Below are 24984 nucleotides of genomic sequence, written 5' to 3'. Positions count from 1 at the left end.
GGGAGATACAGAATCTGAAACAGACTCCAGGCTCTGAGCTAGCTATTAGCACAGAGTTCAACATGGCGCTCGAACCCACGAACCATGAGATCATGACCTGAGCCGAAGTCGGTCGCTTAACCGATTGAGCCACCCAGGCGCACAAAGAATAAAACAATCTAAAAAATAAGAACATTAAAAAGAATTTTTTGTTTTGGTATCCAAGAAAGGGAAAGAAAAGAAAGAAAAGAGAAAACAAACTGAGCAAAAACAGAGGTGTAGAAAACAAATAAATAAAGCAACCAGGAAACAGAATTAAAACCGAATGCAGTTACATCATTTCCTGTAGAAATGAAACTTTGAAGCACACTATAGTCTGTAGACTAATAAGCAGATGGAAGGGATTTGTGCTGGTCTTCTGGGGGATGTGCCTGCAGGGCACAGGTGGGCAGGGCTTGGGGAGCAACTCCCTTCTACACTTGGTGACACTGCTTAGTTTGTTGGGGTGGATCCCTGTATGTATTTGCATTCTAGGGATGAAAATGGCTTCATCCCATTCCATAGTCATGGCGCAGGAACTTCACATCTTTACTGAGCTGCGATCGGGCACCCCTCCTTTGTCTCAGGCCTTCATCTATCCCACCACTTCCCCTGTCCATGTCCAACATGTCTGCCTGCCAGGTGGCACCTCTCTCCAGAGTTTTATCTTAGACGGGATTTTGTATCAAAACTCCATACTTCAGAGACCCCTGTGGCTTGGATACATGCTGATTCTCTGGGGGAGTTTCTCCCCGAGCAATGGCTGGTGCTGGCTTGTCCCAGAAAACGTTCATGCAATTGCACAGCAGCAGAGATTTATGGTAAAATCACACGATACAGCCCTCTGTGGTTTGGTTTTGGTGCCCTCTGAAATCTTTGCTCCAATATCAGTAAATATGGCTGATCTCCTGGGTCCCCTGGGACCTTTGCCCGTGGGGAGGCTGTATGGCCTCTGCCAAATACGCTCCAAGCCAGGGAACTACTTCTCCCTGTGTGACACAGGGACCCATCAGACCCTGCTCCCTGTTCCCTGGGGTTGGCCCTGCCTCTTAACCAGATTACCACCATGCACTGAGCTCTGAATCTTCAGACTCTGCACTCCACTGTTTATAGAATCCTGGCTGTATTGAAGTCCTCTCTTTTCACCCAAAGGTTTTGGGGAACAGATTTCTTGTTCAGTCCCCTGTGAGTTATTTTACTCTTTCTCTCTCTCACCAGCTACTTTGGTGGCAGTGCTTTACTTTACATGCATGATCCTGAAGTGCTGTGCTCTCCCCCTTTCTCTTTCTCTCTGTGTTCTCTCCATGAAAAGTGCTCACTACCCTTCACAGCTCCTCCTCCTTCACCTCTCCACAACTGTGTACCTGCCAAGTTCTCTGGCTCAAATTATGCATATTGTTGTGTTAATCCTCAGATCCATTTCCAGAGTGGTCAAAATGGTATGATGCTGATCTAGATGCTTTTCAGGGACAAGACAAGCTCGGGGTCTGCATAGTATGCCACCATCTTAACCCCTCCACTAGTATTTTTTTAAGCAATAAATCATAAAAGCAATAAAAGCAGACTAGTATTTATAATTTAATTTAATGTGCCTAGAGAGGAAAAATCATTTTTTAAGAGATGAAATCCACCATTTAAGTCTGTATCTCCTAATTATTATGACATATTTATTGAATACCTCCTGTTTGCAAAGCATTCTGGTAGGAATATGGGAATCAAATTCTAATTCAACCAGGCTGAAATGTGTTTGAAGTAAGTGTTGTATCTTTACTGCCTAAACAGAGTAGAAGGGACATATTCTAGCTATGTTATTAAATTGTAATTCACTAAACTGATAAAGTAACAACTCACATTGCACCTATTTTTCTGAAAACTTGAGACAATTTAGTATTATCAATGTTTAAAAGCCCACTGATGAGCCAATAATAATAAAATTGGAAGGTATTAGTAACAAGATAAATATGTTTCCATTATAGTCAGAAAGACTCTTTTGGAGAGTGAATCTATATCTTTGGAACTGTCTATTCAGAGCATAAATTGATTTGGCTGCAACTGTAGGTTGGTCAGTCTGTAGTGTGGTCAGTCTAATGGTATAAGGACCTAACATCACCTGGATTTCCATGGTACTGCTCTTAACGGTATCATGCAGACACTCTGCTGTGACCTGCTTGGCATTTTCTGCACTTTTCTTCCATCATCTAAATAGCAGTGTTTTTAGTAATGGAACTCAGGATTTAATAACTTTCTAATCAGGTGATAGTAGTTTCTTTAAATCAAAACTGAACTCTCTAATCAAAATTCAAGTTTATAAATATTTTGGATGAATACCTTTTCAAGTCAACTTATAAATCTTCCTTTAGTATTTGAAGCAATTATATACTTGTCAGAAGTAACTTTCTTTGCAAAATATTGGATCAGTAGCCTGACTTGTTGAATGAAATGTACAATTATAAAACTTTTAAATAGGTAAAAATGTAGCTTTTATAGACATTTTATTTATCTTGCAAAATATCAATGTATTTCTGATAGAGTAAGGTAATGATAAATGGTCCCTTGGTTCTAAATTCTAAAATCTGAATCTACTTTCAGATGTATTTTTATTTAACTTTCACATGTCATTTAACTTTTGGGATTTTGTCTTTTTATTGATAAAATATGGTGAATAATATTTGCCATGGTTATATAACATAGAGCTATTGACAAGATAAAATGTTGATTATTAGAACAGTTGAAAATTTTAGAGCACTCTGAATAATGTTGTGTGTGAATGAATGTGTATGCTTAAGTGATAAAAAATTAATAAACACGTCATTATTTGGTTTGAGTCCTTATTTTTAAAGTGAAGGTTATCACTCTTCAGAAATGTTTGTAAAAAAAAAAAAAAAAAACCCAAGATATTGTGTTTGAGATTTTATTTGAATGATTTGAACAGACAAAGTATAACATTGCATTTACATTCTTGGAAAGACAGCAGCTTAAATCAACTCTGTCAGGCCTTGAACATGGGCTCTGAAGACATAATGGTATTGCATGTTTGGCATTCCACACTTTCTGAAACCCTTTTTAGTCTTTAAGGATTTAATAAATATCAACCAATTCATCCCAGTTTTGCTTCCTAATGGCTGGTGTTCCTTGGGGCCCCAAACATATTAATGCATAATTGCCACCTATGCGTTGTTTCAAAATTAATTTCATGTAGAATCACATTTTCCACATAAAAGGGACTTAAACAGAAATATTATTTATGAGGTCAAATTTAAGTAAAACCATCCAGTCTTTCATACCGGTGAACCAAATTCTGATTCAAGAAGATAGAAACATTGGCTCAAATTATTGCTCTCTATGTAACCCAGGAAAATTCTACATCTTGTTCTTATGATTTTGTACTATGTTAGGATTCCCTGCATTGAACTATTTTTTTTCCACATATATGAAATAGAAATCCTACACTACTAATATTTTTCAGGTGTGTCATTCAGAAAACATGAATATACAAAATTTAAAAAATAATGATAAACATTATAAAAGTGATTTCTTAAAGTGATTATTGGGATACATTTGAAGAAGTCTGACGCATCTGCCTCTCTTCTTTAGGCCTCTTTACCTGCAACAACTGATCTTCCAGAGTTTTTCATTGCTTCTTATAAATGGCCTGGGTGGACTCATGGCCCATTGGATCAAAAAAATTGTGCTGCATCATGGGCATTTTCTACTGCAAGTAAAGAAGTCATTTTGATTACTTCCTTACAATTCTCCCTTTGACTTAAGATTCTGTGAGAGTAGTTAAAAGAATTTTAACTTTAGAATATTTAAATGTTAGCCTTTGGCCAATTTAAATAAAGTTTTATTCTGACCAGAGAAAGCGTTCTGAAGATTCTATAAATATCCATTTAACTCTGAAAATTGGTCTTGATTTTTAGGGTGTAATTTTAAATGGAGAATAAATCAAAAGAACAATAAAGAAAAGTTTCCAAAACTTGTTTGTCCTTTGAGAGTTAAATCCAGATGATAAGAAGAGTATAAGATACCTCTTTATTCATAGTATTATGGGTAGTATTAATATGAACTTTCACATACCTATATAATTCTCCTATTCTTTTCTCTTTATATAATTTGCAGTACACTTAATTATTAAACTAATGTAAGCAAACACTTCAGAACAAAATAATACTGGATTAAATAGGTTTTTTATCATTTTAGATAAAAGCAGATTTGTAGCTTCTGACTCTAAATTGATAAGAGTAGTTTCCAAATTAGCATTGCTGTTACTTCAAAAGTGTAAGGAATACTTCTTTTTTATAGCTACTTTCATATAAGTCCACAAGTCCAGTAAATCAATACTCAGATTAATTTCCAGATTTAGTCTCTAAATTATCCTCAAAGGAGTGTTAGTTAGATTCCAGCAAGTATCATTAGCCTAACATAATGTTGATGGGCTACCATCAAAGATCTTTATAAAGCTATGTTCTAGGCTTTGAAGGTGATTCCAAGAATTGTAAAAGTATTGTAAAATAAGAACAGAGAAGCCAGCTCTGAATGATCATATTCCTTGGGCCATAAAAGTACTGATAAATTGGTCCAAGTATTGTTGCTTCATAGTATCAGCTAATTTATTCTAGAAATGATGCCTTTGGCCAAGCTTTCTTCTGAAGCGGCTCCATCCGTTATGTCTATGCTACTTCCTACTCTAAAACACATGCTCTCTGGATTTCTGATATTGTCCATGCTTGTTAGGGGGGACCTATATGAGCCTTGTTTCACATGGCTGGAAAAATATTTAATCAGATAAGTCTTTTATCATTTTATGTTCATGTGGTTAATGTATTACATCTCTTAGGCAATATGTAAGAATTTTGCTTTAAATTTAAGTTAGACCAGTATTTCTGAAGATGTCTTAGAAAAGATGTTAGTGGTTAAATAGTGAGAGTAATTTGCTAGGTTAATTTGGATGGTGTATTTTGGTGTTACCAGGTCACAGCCCCATAGAAGGCCTCAGGTCAGGGCTGAATCTGGATTTGTCCCCCTACCTAATATACCAAAATACCAGAAAGAGGGTTTTTGACCCTTTTGTGGTTTCAGATGCAATGGTTTTATATCTTGTGGACTCAGTATGACAAGTCAAGCACATGTTATTTATTTATTTATTTATTCTTTCAAGTGTGTTAAGCATAGAGAAGAGTAAACTAGGTTCTCTTAAAGATCTAGAAAATTATGTCAGAAAATAGAGTTAAAATTAAAAAATTAATTTTTTAATTATGTCAGAAAATAGTTAAAATTAAAAACTATAAAATGGAATAAATAAGATATGTAAAAATATATATATATAAAACAACAGTTATGCATCCAATAAAATGCAAGCAAGATTCCGAAGCTGAAGAGGTGAAGGAGTTTGAAATAGGTTGATAACCTGTCACAGAGCAAATGTAGAGATAGAGTAACATAAGCAGGGCAAATGCTAGGGTATATCTCATGGGTAAAGGCAATAAAAGTTTTCAAAAGGAGGATGGAAACAATTTGCTGAACTGAGTCATTCTTAAGTCTGACTTATTTTAAGTATTTCAAGTTAATTTGGGTTAAACATTCACTGAGGTTCAGAAAGGTCTGTATAAGAGCAACATATTGTGTCCCCCTGGAATTCAAAATATTTATCTTTGAGTTGAAATCCACAGATTCGCAGAGCTAGAAGGAAGCTGAGAGGTCACATTTGGCAAGTCTCTGGTTGTATAAAAGAGGCACAAATAGATAAAATTACTTGCCCAATCTCAGAAGTGATCCTGGAAGCCAGGTTACTGACTCCTTGACTACTGTCATCAAAGTATTCTTTGAACTGGAGAATAGTTACAGTAACATTTTCAAATTTACATTTGATTCTGAACCCTTGTACTGAAAGTCAAAGCATCAAAAAAATTTCTGTTTTCTTTGACGAAATAGGAAATTATTTTCTTGAGAATAGCAGAGGTGATAGTAGAATGTCCTTTTCTCTTATGAAATTTATCCCATCACGGTAAGAGATGGGCTTTGAGAAAGAAGTAGGAGGTTATAGATTGAACAGATATTGAGCATTTAAAATGTGCCAGCAATTGCATTACAGAATTGTACATATGCTGTAGTTACATAAACTGTACCATGTACATACAGAAATATATGTAAGTGAATTATTTAAAAATGAATTCTTTTAGAGTGATTCTAAATTAACACCTTGAGAAATTCCAGTATACAGATAAGTTTGATGAGCAAAAGCTATAGCACCTTCTGAGAAAATTGGATGAGAGCTTTCTGAGCTTTCTGAGAAAGCTTATGACTTTGTTGCCTTTAATTAAAAGTAACTGAGTTTAAATATCAAGAACAAACTCTACCAGCTATCCAAGAACAACAAAAATTTGTACCAAAATGACATCCGTTGCAATTGTCTCATGATCTCGTCACTCTTATTAGTTTATTGATGTAGCATAATTGAAATGATAATGGATTATTATTTTATCCAATGGAGGATTAATTTTTCTAGCCTATTATTCCATGAGGATATCATTATGATTTTTGTTCATCGCTGTAATTTCTAATACTTAGTTCAGTTCCTGTCACTGAGTAGGCAGCCAATAAATATGTGTTGGGAAAAGGAATGAACTGATTAACAACAACCATGCTAGGGAATTTTATATTGATATAAATTTATATCAAGTATAAATAAGGTGAGTTAGATATTGTATAAGATTTATATAAGTGTGGATTCACTTATGGTTTGCCAAATGGTTAACCTAGATACCAGTTTAAAAACCAAGGACTCAATTTATTCCAATATATCATATTAACATGGATGGATTTCCAGTTAATATTTCCATAAGCTTTTCTGATTTCCTCAGTTTAGTTGCACTCATTTCAAAAGTTATATATTTATCCATGACTGTACATGGGGTAGAGGAGACATAAATATGAGATAGGATTCTTGCCCTCAAACAGTTGCACTTGAAAGATTCCTTAATGAAATTTCATAAGTATATAAAACATGAAAAGAATAAGGAATTAGAAAAGAACCAGGAACTACAAAATCTTTGAAGTTGATAAGACAATTGAGCAATACCAAAACTAGATAAAAATTATGACTGAACTTATGACCCATGAGTTTGCTGGAGTGCATGATGCATTAAGGACATTGGCCTTAATTTGAAATTATATAAGACTCTGATTCAAAAAGAAGGGCTATGTAAATTATTAAAAATGCCAAGTGTCATTGGAATGTTAATCAATATTCTGTTTGAAACAGGTGTGGCAGCTGATCGAATAGCAATTCAGTCCAAAGGTCGATACACAGCTAATCTATCCCCTCAGAATTTGATCTCTTGCTGTGCCAAGAACCGTCATGGATGCAATAGTGGAAGCATCGATAGGGCTTGGTGGTTCCTGAGAAAACGTGGGTAAATAGCTGCCCAACATATGTTTGTAGGATTCTATGTGTTCTGTTTGGGGTTAAAAGAAGGAAAAAAATGAATTTCAAGATTTTTACCAAAAAACATATGTGCTACATCTATATAAATGTATGTATTACATTTAAATATACACTGTATTTGGTATCTACTAAAATTGTAAGCTTTTGGAAGCAATTATTTGAAGAATGTATACATTTCCTGGCTAAATTAATAGCAAGATTCAAGTAAGCATTGTCTTCTTGTTGCTCTGAGCCAAATGGCTTTACTGAGTCCCCATGGGAATAGAGTAGTTGCTATTGCTAATACCTCTGCCAAGCCTTCTACCCAGGTAGATGGACAATGCCAGGTAAAAATTAGATTAAGAATGAGATGAATAAAAGTAATTTATCTTTGGGTTACTATCCCATTTAATCAGAAAAGGCAGGTTGTTTTTTTATGTATCTCACGTAATCTGATACCTGCTGCATCCTCAGGTTTCCTATATAAGAGATAATCTAGTTAAAAGCTAAGTTATCAAGGTAAGGACACTGCAGCTGAAAACTAGTAATAGACATATGTTTTGCTCACCTGTATTTTTATCATCCACTGAGTGCTCTAGGTCTGCTATAGAACATTGGGTGCTACAAAAGCATGGGTGTCAATATTGATCCATGGCAATAAATGTCTTTAAGATTTTTTTTGTATATTTTGCTTAATAAGGTGGTGCTTAGAATGGACAGCTTGCGCTGATACCTTTTGGCATAGTGGTGCTTGACCGGCTTCTGTTCTATACTGTGACAAAAATTAGTAACTTTTAGAAGCTTAAAAATATACATGAACTTTGAGAACAAACTAAATCTTACTGTACTGGTCTGCTCAGGTTACCGTAAGAAAATACCGTAGACTGGGAAGCTTAAACAAGAGCCATTTATTTCTCACAGTTAGGAGGCTAAAAAGTCCATGATCACGATATTAGCCTATCGAGTGGTGGGGAGAGCCCTCTTCCTAACTTGCCATTTTGTGTCCTCACATGGCAGAAAGAGGGAGCTAGTATCTCTTCCTCTTCTTATAAGGGCACTAAATCCAGTGCGAGGGCACCACCTTATAACTTCATTTAAAGCTAATTATATCCCAAAGTCCCCCTCTATATACCATCACACTTAGAATTAGGGCTTTAACACATGGATTTGGGGTGACACAATTCAATCCATAGCACTTATTATCCCAGAGTAATACATTTTATGCAAGAATTTTTTGAAGTCTTCATTGTCTTTAATGGCTTTACTTTCATCATGTTTCTAGCTCAGATTCTCTTACTCTGTTGAACACTATTTAATTTTTTTGAAGCATTCATATTTGATACTTCTATGGCTATTTCAAGCTAAATATATATCAAAGCAATTTTATTGTTTATTTTCCTTAAGAACTTCTTCTATATTCAATAAATTACATTAGTCTTGGTACCAAATAATTTGTGCTTTTTATTATGTTCAGTTTCAAAATTAGAAATAAAAATTATCTTCCTTATCTTTGTACAACGTATGCATCTGATAACTTTCTACTGAGTGTATACTATTTATCCCAAAATGAACCACATAAACATCATAATTTAAATCTTATGAGAAGGTATTTATAACTTCATAAAAATGTAAAGGCAAAAAACAGAAACAAAACAACTTTAATTCTAAAATGTACATAACTGACCAGTATGCCCCATTTCAACATAATAAAATCATTGTCTTTTTCATATTAAGCTTGGCTCTTCTACGTTATAATTATAGATTGAAAATGAAGAAGTCCTTCCCTTATGAATATTACCATAGATTTTATTGATAGTAACTTTTCATCTTTAGGAAATTCTATACCATAGATAAATTATTAAAGTAGATTGAAACAAGATTTTTAAAGTTATAACAAGAAAAATGAAGGGGCAGGGAAGAGTGTAATATATTGAACTGGTGTATTAGAATTAATCAACACATTGAAAGTTACACATGTAAGTAATGAGGAAAATTTATAAATGTTTAAGTAAAATTGTACATAGATTCAATATTAGAACGTTTTCCTAAGTATGACTTTTACTTCTTTGCTTATTCCTCATAGACTGGTATCCCATGCATGCTATCCACTATTCAAGAACCAAAATGCTACCAATTATGGTTGTGCCATGGCGAGTAGGTCTGATGGGCGGGGAAAACGGCATGCCACAAAGCCATGTCCCAACAACATCGAGAAATCAAACAGGATCTACCAGTGTTCTCCCCCATACAGAGTCTCTTCCAATGTAAGTCTAAAGGGCAAGAATTAACAATGGTTAACTTTCTCAAAAATATATAGCTCTGTTGTTACAAAAACTATCTAAAAACTATTATACTCTAAAATAATGCTATGTTTTGAGGTATAATTTTTTATATTATTAACGTGTTCATTAAAAATTCTGATTTCTGATCTTTGTAATGTGAGCAGCATGAATGATTATATGATATATACTTCCATACTTGACAAATAAATGCTAAATCTAACCTTTTTTTTTCACTGACTTTTTTGTGGTCGTAGCTCATTGTATCAATCCTTTGTCTTACTCCACAAAATAACTGAAGTAGGCATAGCCAAAATGGGAACATGACTCCCTTAGATCCTAGTTTTTCATATTGAAAGCCTGGACAAATTTTACTACACCATATCAGTGTTACCCAGATAGGCTCATTTTCAGAATATCTGAAACTCCCGTGGCTTCTAGTTACTTGCAGACTACAGTTCAGTATTATTTTTAAGTTTATTTATTTAATATTTATTTATTTACACTTTATCTATCTATCTGTCTATCATCTATCTATCTATCTATCTATCTATCTATCATCATCTATCTATAGAGTGAGGGGGGAAGAGGCAGAGAGGGAGAGGGAGAGAGAAAGAGAGAGAGAGAGAGAGGGAGAGAGAGAGGGAGAGAATCCCAGACAGGCTCCTGCATCATCGGTGCAGAGCCTGATGCAGGGCTTAATCTCATGAACCATCAGATATGACCTGAGCTAAAATCAAGAGTCAGATGCATAACTGACTGAGCCATCCAGGCATCTCTACAGTTCAGTCTTCTTATCATGCCATATAAGTCTTCCATTATTTGGTTCTGATCTACTGCATTTACAGACTCTGTCCTGGCAGCATCTACCCCTCCAACTGCTCCTAATGCTTCTGATGAACAGAATTACTGTCCGCTCCCTAAATATCATGCTCTTTCATGCTTCTCTACTTAGCCACGTGATGATCCCTCTGACCCAAGTGGTTATCCTACCTATTTCCTTCTGGTAAAATCCCACACATGTGTCAAGGTCCAGGTCAAACTCCTACATAAGATTCATTTCCCTTTTAGCTTGTACCCCCTGGGAACTTTGTGCTTATGTCTGTAATGTAACTTATTATATCGTAACACAATTAGTTGTGCTATTCTCTGTCTACTCCACAAAATGTAAATCCCTTGAAGACAAGTACAGGGTCAGTATTTGTTACTGTCCTAGTTTTTGGTATAAACTCTGTGATCAGTGTGCACACATGAATAAATGCCCTGCCTTCTTGCTAAGTGCTGCATTACACAACATTAGTCAGTGCATAGAAATATTTATATACTGAGGTGCACTGAACTACCTCACTAAACACTCACCTGAGGTTGTTCCTGTGATCAAAATAGTGGATAAACTGATAAAGCATGGTTTGAATTAATTATTTATTTGTGACCACAAAAAGTTATTATTTTAAATAATTAAAAAATATTATTGGTAAAAATATTATTGGTAAATGTCAATAAAACACATGGTTGTGTCTTGTCTTTAGCAACTTGATCAAAGTGGTATTTCACATGTGAGTAATTCAAGGCATGAGTAAGAGTAAGTATCGTAGTCAAGGCACACTGGATTGTAGAATTCTCAAGTTGGTTATATAACACATAGCGTTATATACCAAATAATAGGTTTAGTATGCTCTGATAGCAGTAATGATGTTCAGTGATGCTTCTTCTTTTAGGAAACTGAGATAATGAGAGAAATCATGCAAAATGGACCAGTTCAAGGTAAGATTGGCTAGAATATGATTGCATCTTTTTTCTTTCTTTAATAAACAGCATTACATGCAAAAGGAGATTAATAAAATAAAGAAAATTTTTACATTTAGAGTGTTCATAAAGGTTCAACAGTTCTAAGCTCAGTGCAATTATAGGATATATGCTCACTTAATCACTTCATTATTTGCCATTTCATTTTAAGAAGATAGAAACATTCATAAATTGAATTTCCAAATAATAGTGGCACATGTAAATGAAAGTCTGCTTGCTAAGTCTTTCCAAAAGTGATCATGGACCAAACAAGCAGTCAAACATGAAACACTAAGTGGTGGAGCTCACTTAATTTTTCAGTCATATTTAAGTATTAAGTATTAGAAATTTTCTCATCTTTATTTCAAAGGGATTAGGTAATGGATTAAAAAATCAAGATTTAGCAGTAGACAAATCTAAATCTTTTCCTTTTTCTATCAACTCAAAAGATATCAAAAAAGCCAGTGTGTTTTTGTGTTTTATAAAATGCCTTATGTTTTGATCAATTTTCTAAATGTGTTAGGGATAGTGAATTAACAGTAAATAAGAAAATAATACCCTGATTTACTTTGATTTTTGAGACAACATCTCTGAGACATAGTTCCTCTGATTCTCTATTTCATTTTGCACCAATGCAGTGGATGAAGATAAATTTACAGAGTATGTTCCCTGTGCTAAACACCGCCTGGAAAAGCATGGAAGAACAAACCTAGCGAGTTCTAAAATAGAAATTCAGGTTGTGAACACATGAAGATCTCCAAATATATTATCAGTGCAGTGGAATAAATCAAATAAATTTAAATTAACCAAAGTTAAATTAAAACATTTGATATATACCTAAGGAATTATTGGCCAGCATCTGCTTTTGCATTAGAACTCAAGGCTGAATTCAGAATTCCACCTTTGACCCTTGCTGACCTAATGAGTATTAGTTCAACATCTAGCAGGAGGTCTGGCTTTTAAAGTTGTTTTGGAAGAATTTTTATTGATCATTATCACCACTTAATATTTATTGAGAAGCCAGAGCTTCCACTAAACATGTCCTGAATTTAATTCTAAAACTCCTGAGACCTTAGACAAAACATGAAACAAATGAGAGAGTTGTTTTTCCTTATAATTATGTAAGTTTTATTGGCTTTTATAAGAGTGGGGAATTCATGGGTGATTTACATGCATGCTTCATTAAGTTGAGTTCTTGTGACAAATCTAAAAGGAGCACAGGCATTAGAACTCAAGGCTGAATTCAAAATTCCACCTTTGACCCTTGCTACTGAAATGACTTTGGGCAAGTCATTTAAGCTCTCTGCATCTTCAAATCACTATAGAAATGTTTCCAGTCTCTCTTTTAATCAGTCAGAAGAAATTTGGAACGTAATTCTTTAAAATTGAGAACACCTTAGGTTTTTTTTTAACGCTCAAGTATGTAAATATTCATGAATTTCACATAATGAATAAAAATAATCAAAAGTAAGAATCAAAATAAAACTGAAAATAGTAAAGTTGAAATTCAAATTATTGAATATCCGTTCAACAAATGTTTGTCAGGAACGTACCTCCTGACAGCCTGAGCCAGGAGCAGGAGATAGAGCTGAATCAGGGTGGGCCCCAACCTGTCCTTATACCTTGTTATAATTCCATGTACCAAGTTTGCTGCAGTTTTCCCAAAGTAAAATTGCACTACAGCAACTTACATAGTTTTATCTTTATGGGTTCATTAAGTCTGAAGGAAGGAGCCACTTTCAGGTTAATCGAGATGATCGCTCACCCATACTACTTCACTTGGCATTGTTTTTTAGTAGTGAAGTGTATATTTTATTTGTGGTACTTAGGGAGATTTGAGAAGAGCTGAAGGGGTCAATGGTTCTATAGAAGAGAAAAACCACTAGCAGTATCTTCACATTTATATAAATGCTGGTTGATTCATCTTGCTGTAAATGCACATGTTCCTTGGTCTAACATATAGCATTTTCTCCTTTTTCACTACAAAAGAATGTAAAAAGCAATAGAATGCTGAATAAATAATAACATGTGCATTCTTCTAAAATCTAAAGAGTTGCCAATAATTTCAGAGAAAAAATAAGATCTGCATTGTCGTAGACTCTAAGTCTAAAGTTCTCTCTTGGCCAGCAAGAGAGTGGATGTGGGATTAAAAGTGAGAGATGGCTAATGTCCGGTAAAAGACAAGAGTCCCAAATAAGGGTTCTTGCTCCATAATTATTAAAATCAGAAGGCTTACAAATATGATGGGCATGCACAAAGAGACAATGAATTGGTGAACATAAACTCATGGGTATGAAGGAAAGGGGATTTTGAAGATATACAGTGTTTGGGGTTTGGGTCCATGTAAAACAAATTCCTGGAGCAGGGCAGATGGGCAGATGGTGGCAGACAGGAGGCGCCGCGCCAGGTCTATTTACCTTAGCTAGCCCAGGGGATAGGGCAAATAACCTCAGAGTTAACAAGTCACATTTTCTTTTGTTAATCAGCTCCATTCAGAGCAACAGCACCTGCAACACAGGTGTTTGTAGCTGTATTTACCTGTTTGCCTAATTAGGTCCTTCCTGTGAAAGCAGCTTTCTGCTATAGTACTAAATTGGGGCGCACTTTTGCCCTGAATGCTTAATCTTGTTTATATCATATACCTGGGTATTGGGGCCTTTTCCCCCTCCCTGTTATGGGGGTCTCAGTCCCCCTTACCTGACCTTATACATCTAATCTTGTTTACCCAAACTCAGGTGTGAACATCCTCTGGCTTTGTATTTCTTTATGCCTTGTTAACCCATTGGTGTAAGCCGGGGGAATTCCTAAGTTTATTCCCCACACTGCATCAAGTACATTTTTATAAATTCTTAAAATCCCATGGGAATGCATTTTAAAGCAGATAAAGAAGAGTTAAACTCTTTTGAGAATATTTAAACAGCATCAGAAAAGGCATGAAACATTAAAAAAAGAAATAAAAGGGAACATTAGAAAGTTATACTTGACTTTGGAGTCAAAGCTTCATTTTGAGATCTATCAAATGCTTGTGACCTTAGTTTTTATTTTATTTAAAAAGCATGTCAAACTAATATAGACAAGCATTGTGCACTTATCAACATATACTTATCTAGTCCCAACTAAATATATTTTTAATTCATGTCTTCTAGAAGAGTAAAGTCTTCACCCTGAATTATCCTAGCCCTTCAACAAAGCAGCATCCGATACAGAAAAGAAGTAATCTAGGTGAGGGAATGAAGGAGAGCCTTATCAAGTATAAGCTCTTACTTTCTGAAGAATACAACAGTGGCTTAGCTCTTCAGAGCTGGGAGGATGAAATCTTGTCAGAGCATTCTTTTGCCAAGGGTTTGCTTTTTATTCAAACTCACCAAGGAAAGGTTTGTATTTACTTGGAAGGATTAAGGACAATTACTTTAAGCCCTGTTTGCTGGGTTCACCCTTCACTGCTAGCTTAATTGGAGTTTTAAGAGGCTCTTGGTGAAGCCCAAAGTTAATGGAGAAACAGCAATCACTAGCCAAGTGTACTGGGGCTTGTCTGCAAGGGTCTCAATTCCTGGAAACAGTGCTTCTGTCAATTAGGAATAGATGGTGTTTTAAAGGTATAATGTGTACTTAAGTAATATTCTAAATAGCTAAAAGCTGTTTTTATAAGAGAACCAAAAAAATACTGCAGTAATTAAGTAGGAAAGAAAATTAGACTGAATTGCCAAGTCCCTTCTTTAGACTCTCCTGGCAATTTAACCATTGATTGTTCTGTGAGAATTTCTAGAGTTTTTTAAAGAGAATTGTTAAAAACTGTTGCATTTATTTTGTTGGGTTTTATTTTAGCCATAATGCAAGTCCATGAGGATTTCTTCCATTATAAAACAGGGATATATAGACATATTACCAAAAATCCCAATGAAGAATCAGGACAATATCGAAAGCTACAGACACATGCCATCAAACTGACTGGGTAAGGCAATTCCTTAAAAATCTTCATTTAATGCTTTTGGACAATGAAACTGAAAATAAGTGTATATAGTGCATACAGGTGCCAGAATTCACCTTGGTATGAGAGATTTCCATACAGATTAAAAATTATCCAAAACTTGGCACTATTTACTTGTTATTTAAAAGTCCAAGTAAGGGGTCACTCATTCAGCTGGGAAAGATGACCATTTCCTGTCTCATTTGTGAATATGTTCTAAAAATCTCTTTGAAGGGCAAGGGAAATATATTATTGGAACAAATTCTGTATATGGCATAAGCAAAGGAAGGGTACAAATCCGAGGTATATTAGGATTTGGGGAGATGGTTTTAGATGGAACTACAAATGCTAGTGATTAAGCAGAAAGAAAGAATAGGGTCACCTTTAATTCAGTACAAAATTATTTTTTTACATTTATCTATTTTGAGAGAGAGAGAAGGAGAGAGAGAGTGGAGAGGGGCATAGAGAAAGGGAGACAGAGAGAATCCCAATCAGGATCCTCATTGTCAGAATCCCACACGTGGATAAAACCTGTAAACTGTGAGATCATGACCCAATCAAGAGTTGGACGCTTAACCCACTGAGGCACCCAGCCACTCCCCAAATTATTTTTTATATGTATCTGAGATTTGTAGAAATTATGCTTTCCAATTTGAGAGTAAAACATCTCCACCAAGGCAAAAGATTACTTCAAAATTTGGTTGCATTTCAAAAGTAAGTAATTTTACAAATGGACCCTACTCAAAAGGAGTGTGGTCCTCTGAGACCACTTTCCCTAGTGACGTCTCCAACTCATTCTGATTCTGCCTCGTCTTTAAGCTCTTTCTCATGTCCTACTCCAGTTCAAATGAAACGCTACAGGAAAGGCTTTTTGTGTCTTTTTCTTTCGTTTCCATCCAAACCCTTACTTTTCTCATTTTGCCATCACAGTAAATGACTTTATTCCTGTTGAACATGTTCTTCCTGTCTAAATTTGATTAAGCCTGCACAAAAACAACCTCAGCTACAACCACATCACCACCTCCTTCTTACTGATCTTTGAAATGTTCCATCACTTGTAAGGACTGTAGACAAGTTATCTTCTGTGATGTCTCTTTGTCATCTCTCCTTTATTTTAAATACTCTTATAATTCAATTACAAAATTACCATACTTCTTTGAATCTAAAATACTACTATTTTATGACTTGTCTTCATTTCAGGGATGTGAAAATATGTGCATCTTAGAGTTGAAATATATGGCATTTCATATTAATATAGGCTATTAAGAAACTAATGTTGGGGGGAAATCTAAAGATAATTTCATCATCCAGAGATAACTTTTCTTGAGAGTGTGGAATTTTTTTATGTTCCTCCTAGGTGTGTGTGTGTGTATATGTGTGTGTGTGTGCGTGTGTGTAGAGAAAGGGGGTGAGAGAGAGCGAGAGGGAAGGAGAAGGAGAGAGAGAGGTGACTAGATAATTAAATGTATTTCAGAAGATATTGAGATAGGGAAGTACTTAAAATTTTATGACAAAATGTCAGAACTTTGCAGATGTTATTCCAGGGTTTTGGCATTGAGTTTTTCTGCAGAAAAACTCTGGCTAACCAGTTGTTTTTGTCTCCTTCTAAGTGACATGACTTTTTCTACTAAAATATTCATACTGACTTTGTTTCTTTTTTCCTTGAATTAAATATGTTCATTTTTTAAAGTACATATTAGACATACATTGGATCTTCTATATCTCCTAAATAACATATTCTATTTTTTTGTGTGTATGATTCCTTTCTATATTGTCTATCTTTGAACATTTATTGTATTTGGTGTTCATTCTCCAAATGACTCTCATCTTTGAAATGTCGTTTTGCTTTTTTTTAACTTTCTCTTGGGGCACCGGGGTGTCCGACTTCAGGTCAGGTCATGATCTCGTGCTTTGTGATTTTGAGCCCTGCATCAGGTTCACTGCTGTCAGCCTGTCAGCACAGAGCCCACTTCTGATCCTCTGTCCCTTTCTCTCTACCTCTCCCCAGCTGCACTCTCTCAAAAATAAACAAATGTCAAAATATTTTTTTCTTTGTCTTTTGATTGTCTTTCAAGGTTTTATGAGCAACAAGTTAAAAGAGTTCATGTCTGTAATTTCTTTGAGTCTAGGTCTGACTTCTCTAGTTATTTTGAATAATTCCTTTTGAGCTGTATATTCTTCATGACCTTTCCCCACCTTCTTTTTAAAAATTTAATCTTGAATCTATGCATTTCACTCTCTGTCACTTCCTCTTTTTCTGGTCCATTCTTTCTACTCTGACCTCAGTAGTTCCTCAGTCCCATACATACTCTCAATGACTTATGCCATTCAATCTGGCCACTATTTAACAGTACTTCTTGATGCGGAATTTCCTTCCTTATTTAGTTTAAGATGCTATGGCAAATCACTAAACTCAGTCCCACACCCTGGAATCCTCTGCCCCTGCTTCATTCATTAAACTAGTTTAGCAAAATCTCAACCCTGGTGAAATTCTAATCCCTGCTTCATTCATTAAACTAGCTTAGCAAATTCTCAACCCTGGTAAAATTCTAATTGGCTGTTCAAAAAATTTGTGTTTATGTATTTATTTTTTAATCCCAGTACTGTTAATATACAGTGTTATATTAGTTTCAGGTGTATAATATAGTGATTCAATAATTCTGTACTACTGCATAGAACTGTACAGTACTGTAATTCTGTACTACTCAGTGCTCATCATGATACATTTATTCTTAATCCCTGTCTCTTATTTCACCCACCTCCTCACCTCCTTCCCCTCTGGTAATCACGAATTCTCTATATTTAAGAGTCTATTTTTTGTCTCTTTTTTCTTTCATTATTTGTTATGTTTTTTAAACTCCAAATATGTATGAAATCATATGGCATTTGTCTCTCAGACTTAGTTCACTTAACATTATACCTCTAGCTCCATCAATAGCAAACGGCAACATCGTCATTCTTTTTTATAGCTGAATAATATCCCATTGTGTGTGTGTGTACGTGTGTGTGTTTGTGTGTGTGTATGTGTGTGTATACACTGATGCATGCACACCTTCTTTATCTATTCATCTATTGTTGGACACTTGGGCTGCTTCCATTTCTTAGTTATTGTATAAGGCTACAGTAAGCACAGAGGTGCCTATATCTTTTCAAATTAATGATTTCATATTACTTGAGTATATAGCCAGTAGTGGAATTACTGAATCATATGGTAATTCTAATTTTAATTTTTTGAGGAAACTCCTTACTGTTTTCCACAGTGGCTGCCCCAGTTTGCATTCCCACCAATAGTTCCTTCTTCTCCACATTCTCACCAGCACTTGTTGTTCCTTGTGTTTTTTATTTTAGCCATTGTGACACGTGTGAGGTGATATTTTCTTGTGGTACTGATTTATATTTTCCCAATGATGAGGGATGTTGAGCATCTTTTCATGTGTCTTTTGACCATCTGGTTGTCTTTTTTAGAAGGTTTCACTTTAATTTATAACCACAAATTTCAAGTAGCTATTTAATACTACCAAACAATCATATTTTGGTTTCCATTCTGCTTACTGCTCCTCCCTTCAGTTGACTATCTCAAAACTTTTCCTTTTTTCTTGGATTCCCAATACCTACACCCTTGTGTTCTTATCCCATAATCCTGAATTCTATTTCACCAAAAAAGATTAAAGCAATCTGAGAACAACCTCAGTATCACAGATACCACATACCCACATAGCTTCTCTTACACTCTTTCTTCCCACCACTTGCATAGATAATTTTCCTACCTCAATCTCTCTTGCTATAGGGTAGACCCCAGATCCTTTCCACTATTGATATGCAGAAGCAATTTTCCCTATTTTTCTCTGTAATAAAAAAATTATTGCTTTCACCATACAAGCACGCCATTATTTCTCAGATATTATGAGAACAATTACTTTCAAAATTATCTGGATTCATTTTCTTCAGTTCTTCTTTGCTAATGTTTTCTTAAACCTCACCATAAATTTTTCATTCCCCTACTCTTCTTCACAAAACTACTTATTGTAAGTTTACCAACAGCTTTCTCATTGCTATAAATATAAGTCAAAATACAGACTTGCCCATTTACTCCTTCTGGTTTTTCTTTACTGGCTGTGACTGTTCAGTCAACTTCAGCTAGTTTTTCCCTCATGTACTTCTACCCTTCTTACTGTTGCAATGTCCCAGGCTCATTTCTTGGTCCTTTTCTCTCTTCTATCCTCAGTCATTCTCTTACCAGTCTCTGATAATGGTTCTAAGTACCATCTAAGTATGTCACCAACTGAATTGATATCTCCAGTCCAGATCTCTCTCCTGAACTCCAGACTCTTACATTCCATGGTCTACTTAACATCCCTACCTAGATCCTTAATAAATGGTTCAAATTCAGCACTTCTAAAACTGAACTCCCAATCTTTCCCTTTCTACTTTTTGACAGTATATATTATCTGTCATCATCTGTCATCTATTGATGACAATAACTCTTTCTATATGCTCTGGCTGGAAACCCTGAAATTCTTGGAATTATCTTTTATTCCTTTCCTTGCAACTCACTTCAAATTTCAGAAACTCTGTTGGCTCTTCCAACTTATATCTAGAATCCAACCACTTTTTATTGTCTGAACTACCACCAGCCTTGCTTGAACCACCATTACTCATTATTTTGTATATGAATCTTCCTGCACTTACCTTTGTCCTCAACAGTGTATTATCAATAGAGAAATATTCCTTTTAGAACATTAGTCAGGTCTCATCATTCCATTGCTCAGAACTCTATAATTTTCCCATTTCCCACAGAGTGAAAACCAAGGTCTTTACAAAGGTCTGCTTGATCTGAGGACTCCCCCATTTGCCTGCCAACACCCTCCTCAACTTTCTTATCTCAATTTCTGTTAATCTATACCTTATTCTTCCTGATCTGGTATCCTTTAATGTTTCAGGAATTCACACCCCATCTCTCTCTCTCTCTGCCTAAAATGCTTTTTATCATTTGTTTCTATGTCACCATCTACTCTTTGCTTAGATCTCTTCTTCTTAGTGTGGCTTCCTGACTGTCCTATTCAATGCTGTTACCTGCTTTCTCCTCTAGCAATTCTGATTCCCTTTCCTTAATGTATTTATTTATTTTTATAACAATGATCACTTTCTAATGTACTATTTAACTTAATTAGCTTTTTGTGTGGATTATGATCTCTCTGTCTCCCCTCTCTGAAACTCCATGAGAGGAGGTATGTATATTATTCGTCACCGTTGTCAAAACACCTAATACAGTGCTGACCCATAATGCATTTAATGCTTTTTCTCTTCAGAGAATGAATATTTTACCTTATGGTCAATGCTAGTTCTTGTTCAGCCCTCATCTTTAAATGAAGCAGGTCTTTATCAAGAAATAGAGTGAGGAGAAGTTGGAGGAAAGAGCTGAGGCACTCATCTGCTTTAAACTGAATTTTGTAATTCTTGGGCCCATGCTCATCAAATCAACTCTGTCCTTAGTCCACAGCCCACAGAGTTTGGTGGGACTAATAATAAATCCCTTGCAAATATTTTTGCTGTCATATGCTACTCTTTGACTTTATTTTTGCTTCATCTTGCTCTATCTTTCAACCACTGTCTCTGGCGAATTGTCCAGGACATCAGCAGCCCATTGAGCTTCCAAAGTGATTTCTTGTTGAGCTGACTTCCCATGGGTATAATGGGAAGGGACTGAAATAGTGTGATTGCCATGGCCTACCCATGGCCCTCATTATAAAGGTCTTGAGAGGTATTCCTAGACTGTCTGCATTCTTTTAAGGGGAAAATCTACTTGTTAATGTATGGAGATGAACTGGAGGATTGTGGCAAGTGTTGTTGCTCAGTATCTGCTCTTGTTTGGGTACAGAACAAAATGTGTTTTTTCATTATTACTCAAAATTGTTATTCGGAATTATAGCTGTTTGTTTGACTCACTAAAGATAGAAAGTTGTTAATGAGATTTAAAAGTCCGTTTCTGTCTATTTTGTTTTTTATTCCTAATTATTGAATGACTTTTCAGGAAGGCAAATGGCATATAAACGACTTTGTACTTTCACTATAACTAGAAATTCAGCTTTGCTTGAGTTCCATTTGCCTTTGGTTTGAAAGTCATATTCCTTCTAAACCTCTCCTTCCTATGTTTTCATTAATAATTTTTGTCTTTTCTAGTGATGTTCTTGATTTGGAAAATTTTCCATAGTACATATTTGGTGATTGAAGTGATGTTTATTCTCACTTAGAGAACTCTGAAAATGCCAACACTTATGCAAAGCCTTTCTTGATTTATTGGAGCTGATCACTTATCTTCTCTACTCTCTATTTAGCCATGCTGGTCATGTTTTCTTCACTCTACACTTAAATTTGTTCATGCTAGGGTTGAACAAGATATAAATGTGTTTGTATTTAATTACACAGACACGGTTTGTGTATCTTCCATGTTCAGTATGTCAGTTGCAGCAATGTGTTCACTTTCATAAACTCCTAGGAAATTGAGACCTTTAAAAATTTCCCTCACGTGTGTGGCAATTAGCAAGGCTCATTCTGCTAGTCGGCAAATTGCTTTTTGAGAATATGTTTATTTTTCAGAAATATTTCAGGTCACCTGGGCATTGTTAGGTACCCTGGAGCCGTAGATTTTAATTCATTTCTCCATTAGTAATTCCTGATCTTAATTACTGCATTCAGAAAATTAATGCATCAGTGAATTAGAGAGTAATTAAATAGCCCAAGTAAGTTAATGTTCCTTATCAGAGAGCTTAATATTCTCCTATGAAGTACCTTACAAATATATCACAACAAATTCTGTTTCCTGCCCTTTCTGTAGAAGACAAAGCTATTAGATTTAACTTACTTGAACAAATGAATTTAAGCTTCTATCAAGTACCCAGCTCTAGGGAATACAAGGAGGATTAACACATAGTCCTGCTCTTACGGAGTTTAAGGAATGAAGTAGACACATTCATGATTGACTCTAGCATAAGATAATAAAAGCTATATATTTCTATATATATAAGCAAAGAATTGCGGTAGGTAGAAAAACAATTGTAATGCCTTCCTTTGCTCCTAATAATCTTATTTTACTCTTCTCTCTTCTCTTTCCAAAACATCCGTTCACTTCTATTATGGATACTATGTTGTTTAATGATTTAATTGAATAAAAAATACCATGTGTTATTTCACTTTTAGAGAAGTTAAAATGTGGTGTGTGTGTGTGTGTGTGTGTATATGTGTGTGTGTGTAGTATTTGAGATTTTTTTTTTTAATCCTGACCAGTGTTCTCTAGATTATGGTCTTATTCCACATCTACATATCATTAGAGTAACTTATGTCTCAAAGGTTCTGAGCTTTCTTTAATTTGTCAGTATTAACTTGATAAAGTAGTGCAGTTAACACATTTACATATGATCTCAAGAATTAACACTAGAACTAAAATTTTAAAAATATCCAGGAGTTATAAATTTTAGAAAATTAAAGGAAATAATTGGGATAAAAACACTGACTCTTCCTCATATTGTCATCCTGCCTATGAGACAGAATTTTACCGAAGATACAGTAGTCTATATGTCACCAAAAGAGAATGATAAAATAATTCTAGGATATATTTTGCCATTGTTGGATAATGTCTTATGTGAAAGTTTTCAACAAATGTTCAACAAATATTTATTGAGTACCTGAATGTTCTAGGAATTATTTTAGGTGCTAGCAATATATCAGTAGACACAGATCTTGATCCTCATTTAACTAATAGCCTACTAATTGACATATAGCTATTAGGCAAAAAAAAATGTATTTTGGTGCTAAACTCTGTGTGTGTGTGTGTGTGTGTGTGTGTGTGTGTGTGTCTGGGTTCAATTGTTTTTTTGTTTTCGTTTTTTGAGGTCTTCTCATTTGCAATACTTTGGATGGATATAGGGGGCAAAACATTAAGCGAAGTAAGTCAGAGAAAGAGAAATACCATATAATTTCACTCATATGTGGAATTTAAGAAACAAAACAAGGAAACAGAGACAAACAAGAGACCAAACTCTGAAATACAGAAAACAAACTGGGGGTTACCAGAGGAGAGCTTGGAGGGGGACAGGTGAAATAGATAAAGGGGATAAAGAATACATTTAGTGTATGAGCACTGAGTAATGTATAGAATTGTTGTATCATTATATTTTACATCTGAAACTAATATAACACTGTTAATTATGGTTAAATTAAAAATTCATGGGGCGCCTGGGTGGCTTAGTTGGTTAAGCGTCCGACTTTCACTTGGGTCATGATCTCGCGGTTCGTGGGTTCTAGCCCTGCTTCGGGCTCTGTGCTGACTGCCAGCTCAGAGCCTGGAGCCTGTTTCAGTCTGTGACTCCCTCTCTCTCTGACCCTCCCCTGCTCGCGCTGTCTCTCTCTCTCTCCTAGAAATAAATTAAAAAAAAAATTCATATCAACTTTTTTACTTAAAAAATATTCTATAGTAACTCAGAGCGAAAGGAAACAAATTTTGCAAAGTAGAAGTTGAAAGAAAAGCAAACATTACCACAATCCAAGAATAGATTGAAAAATAACAAAAGTGGTCTGCAAGTAAATTGTCAATGATAACTTCAAGTATTTTTAATTAAATTGAGCACATAAGAAATGATGCAAAATGATAGAAATTGGGCATATTTCCCAATTTCTGTGGGAAATATCTGTGAAGATATCTGTGAATATATCTTTATCTGTGAAGATATCTCATATCTGTGAAGATATCTCATATGAGTGAATTCTCAAAAAATCAAGTCAGAGCTTTTTGTAAACTTTGATGCAAATTCATTATATGACTTAAATTGGGTACAAATAGAATGCTTTCTAAATTTCTCTTTTCTATATATTCAATAAATATTAAAAGAGATTCCATATTATTCCTGATACTGTGCTGAATAGTAGGCACGGTGAGAAGAAAAAAAACAAAACAAAACACTTCTTGCCTTCACACTACAAGCAGATATTAAACAAAAGCCCATATGATAAATTTTACAAATTCAGGATAGAAAGCTGTAAGAGAACTTACAATGCTTGAATAGACTTGAAGATCTGAGAAATGTGTCTGAGGCAGAAATGTCTGAGCTGAGATGTATGGGTTGAATAGAGCTAGGCTAACGGGCAACTTGTAAAAAGGCGCTACGATCAGAAGGACACAAAACATTATATAAACACAAAGAAAGTCATGTTTGCTCATTCTCAGAAGGCAGGGATTTGTAGCCTGCTTTACAGAATGTAGTCAAGTATGTTAAGTATTTGGTTAAGGATCTTGAGCTTTGGGAGGTCACTGAAGTGTTTTAAATAGGAAGGTGGTATTATTTTTCTTTGTATTTTTTTAGATTGCTTTGACTATAAAGAATATGGTAGAAACTGGCAAATTGTAGTAAGCCAAGTAAAAGATAACAGTGTGGACTTGATAAGGTGGTGGAGGAGTTAGAGAGACATAAATGGATCCAGGAACACTTAAGGAGAGGGGTGCATGGGTGGCTTAGTCA

At 35.1% G+C, this 24984-nt stretch overlaps 1 protein-coding gene across 1 annotated transcript in view; it reads left to right on the top strand.

The window, feature by feature from the left end:
- The window catches only part of TINAG (tubulointerstitial nephritis antigen), an 85398-nt gene that overhangs the window by 27502 nt on the left and 32912 nt on the right, over positions 1 to 24984 (top strand). The window contains exons 5-9 of the mRNA XM_039222047.1: positions 3613 to 3736; positions 7280 to 7430; positions 9525 to 9705; positions 11439 to 11484; positions 15331 to 15457. Of these exons, the coding sequence (XP_039077978.1) occupies positions 3613 to 3736; positions 7280 to 7430; positions 9525 to 9705; positions 11439 to 11484; positions 15331 to 15457 (629 nt within the window). The remainder of the gene's footprint in view (positions 1 to 3612; positions 3737 to 7279; positions 7431 to 9524; positions 9706 to 11438; positions 11485 to 15330; positions 15458 to 24984) is intronic.

The sequence above is a fragment of the Hyaena hyaena genome, unplaced genomic scaffold, assembly GCF_003009895.1.
Source record: "Hyaena hyaena isolate Hyena2069 unplaced genomic scaffold, ASM300989v1 scaffold_1045, whole genome shotgun sequence".
Lineage (NCBI taxonomy): Eukaryota > Metazoa > Chordata > Mammalia > Carnivora > Hyaenidae > Hyaena > Hyaena hyaena.
Note: the sequence above shows the minus strand (reverse complement) of the source record. Positions and strands in the feature narration are given on the sequence as shown.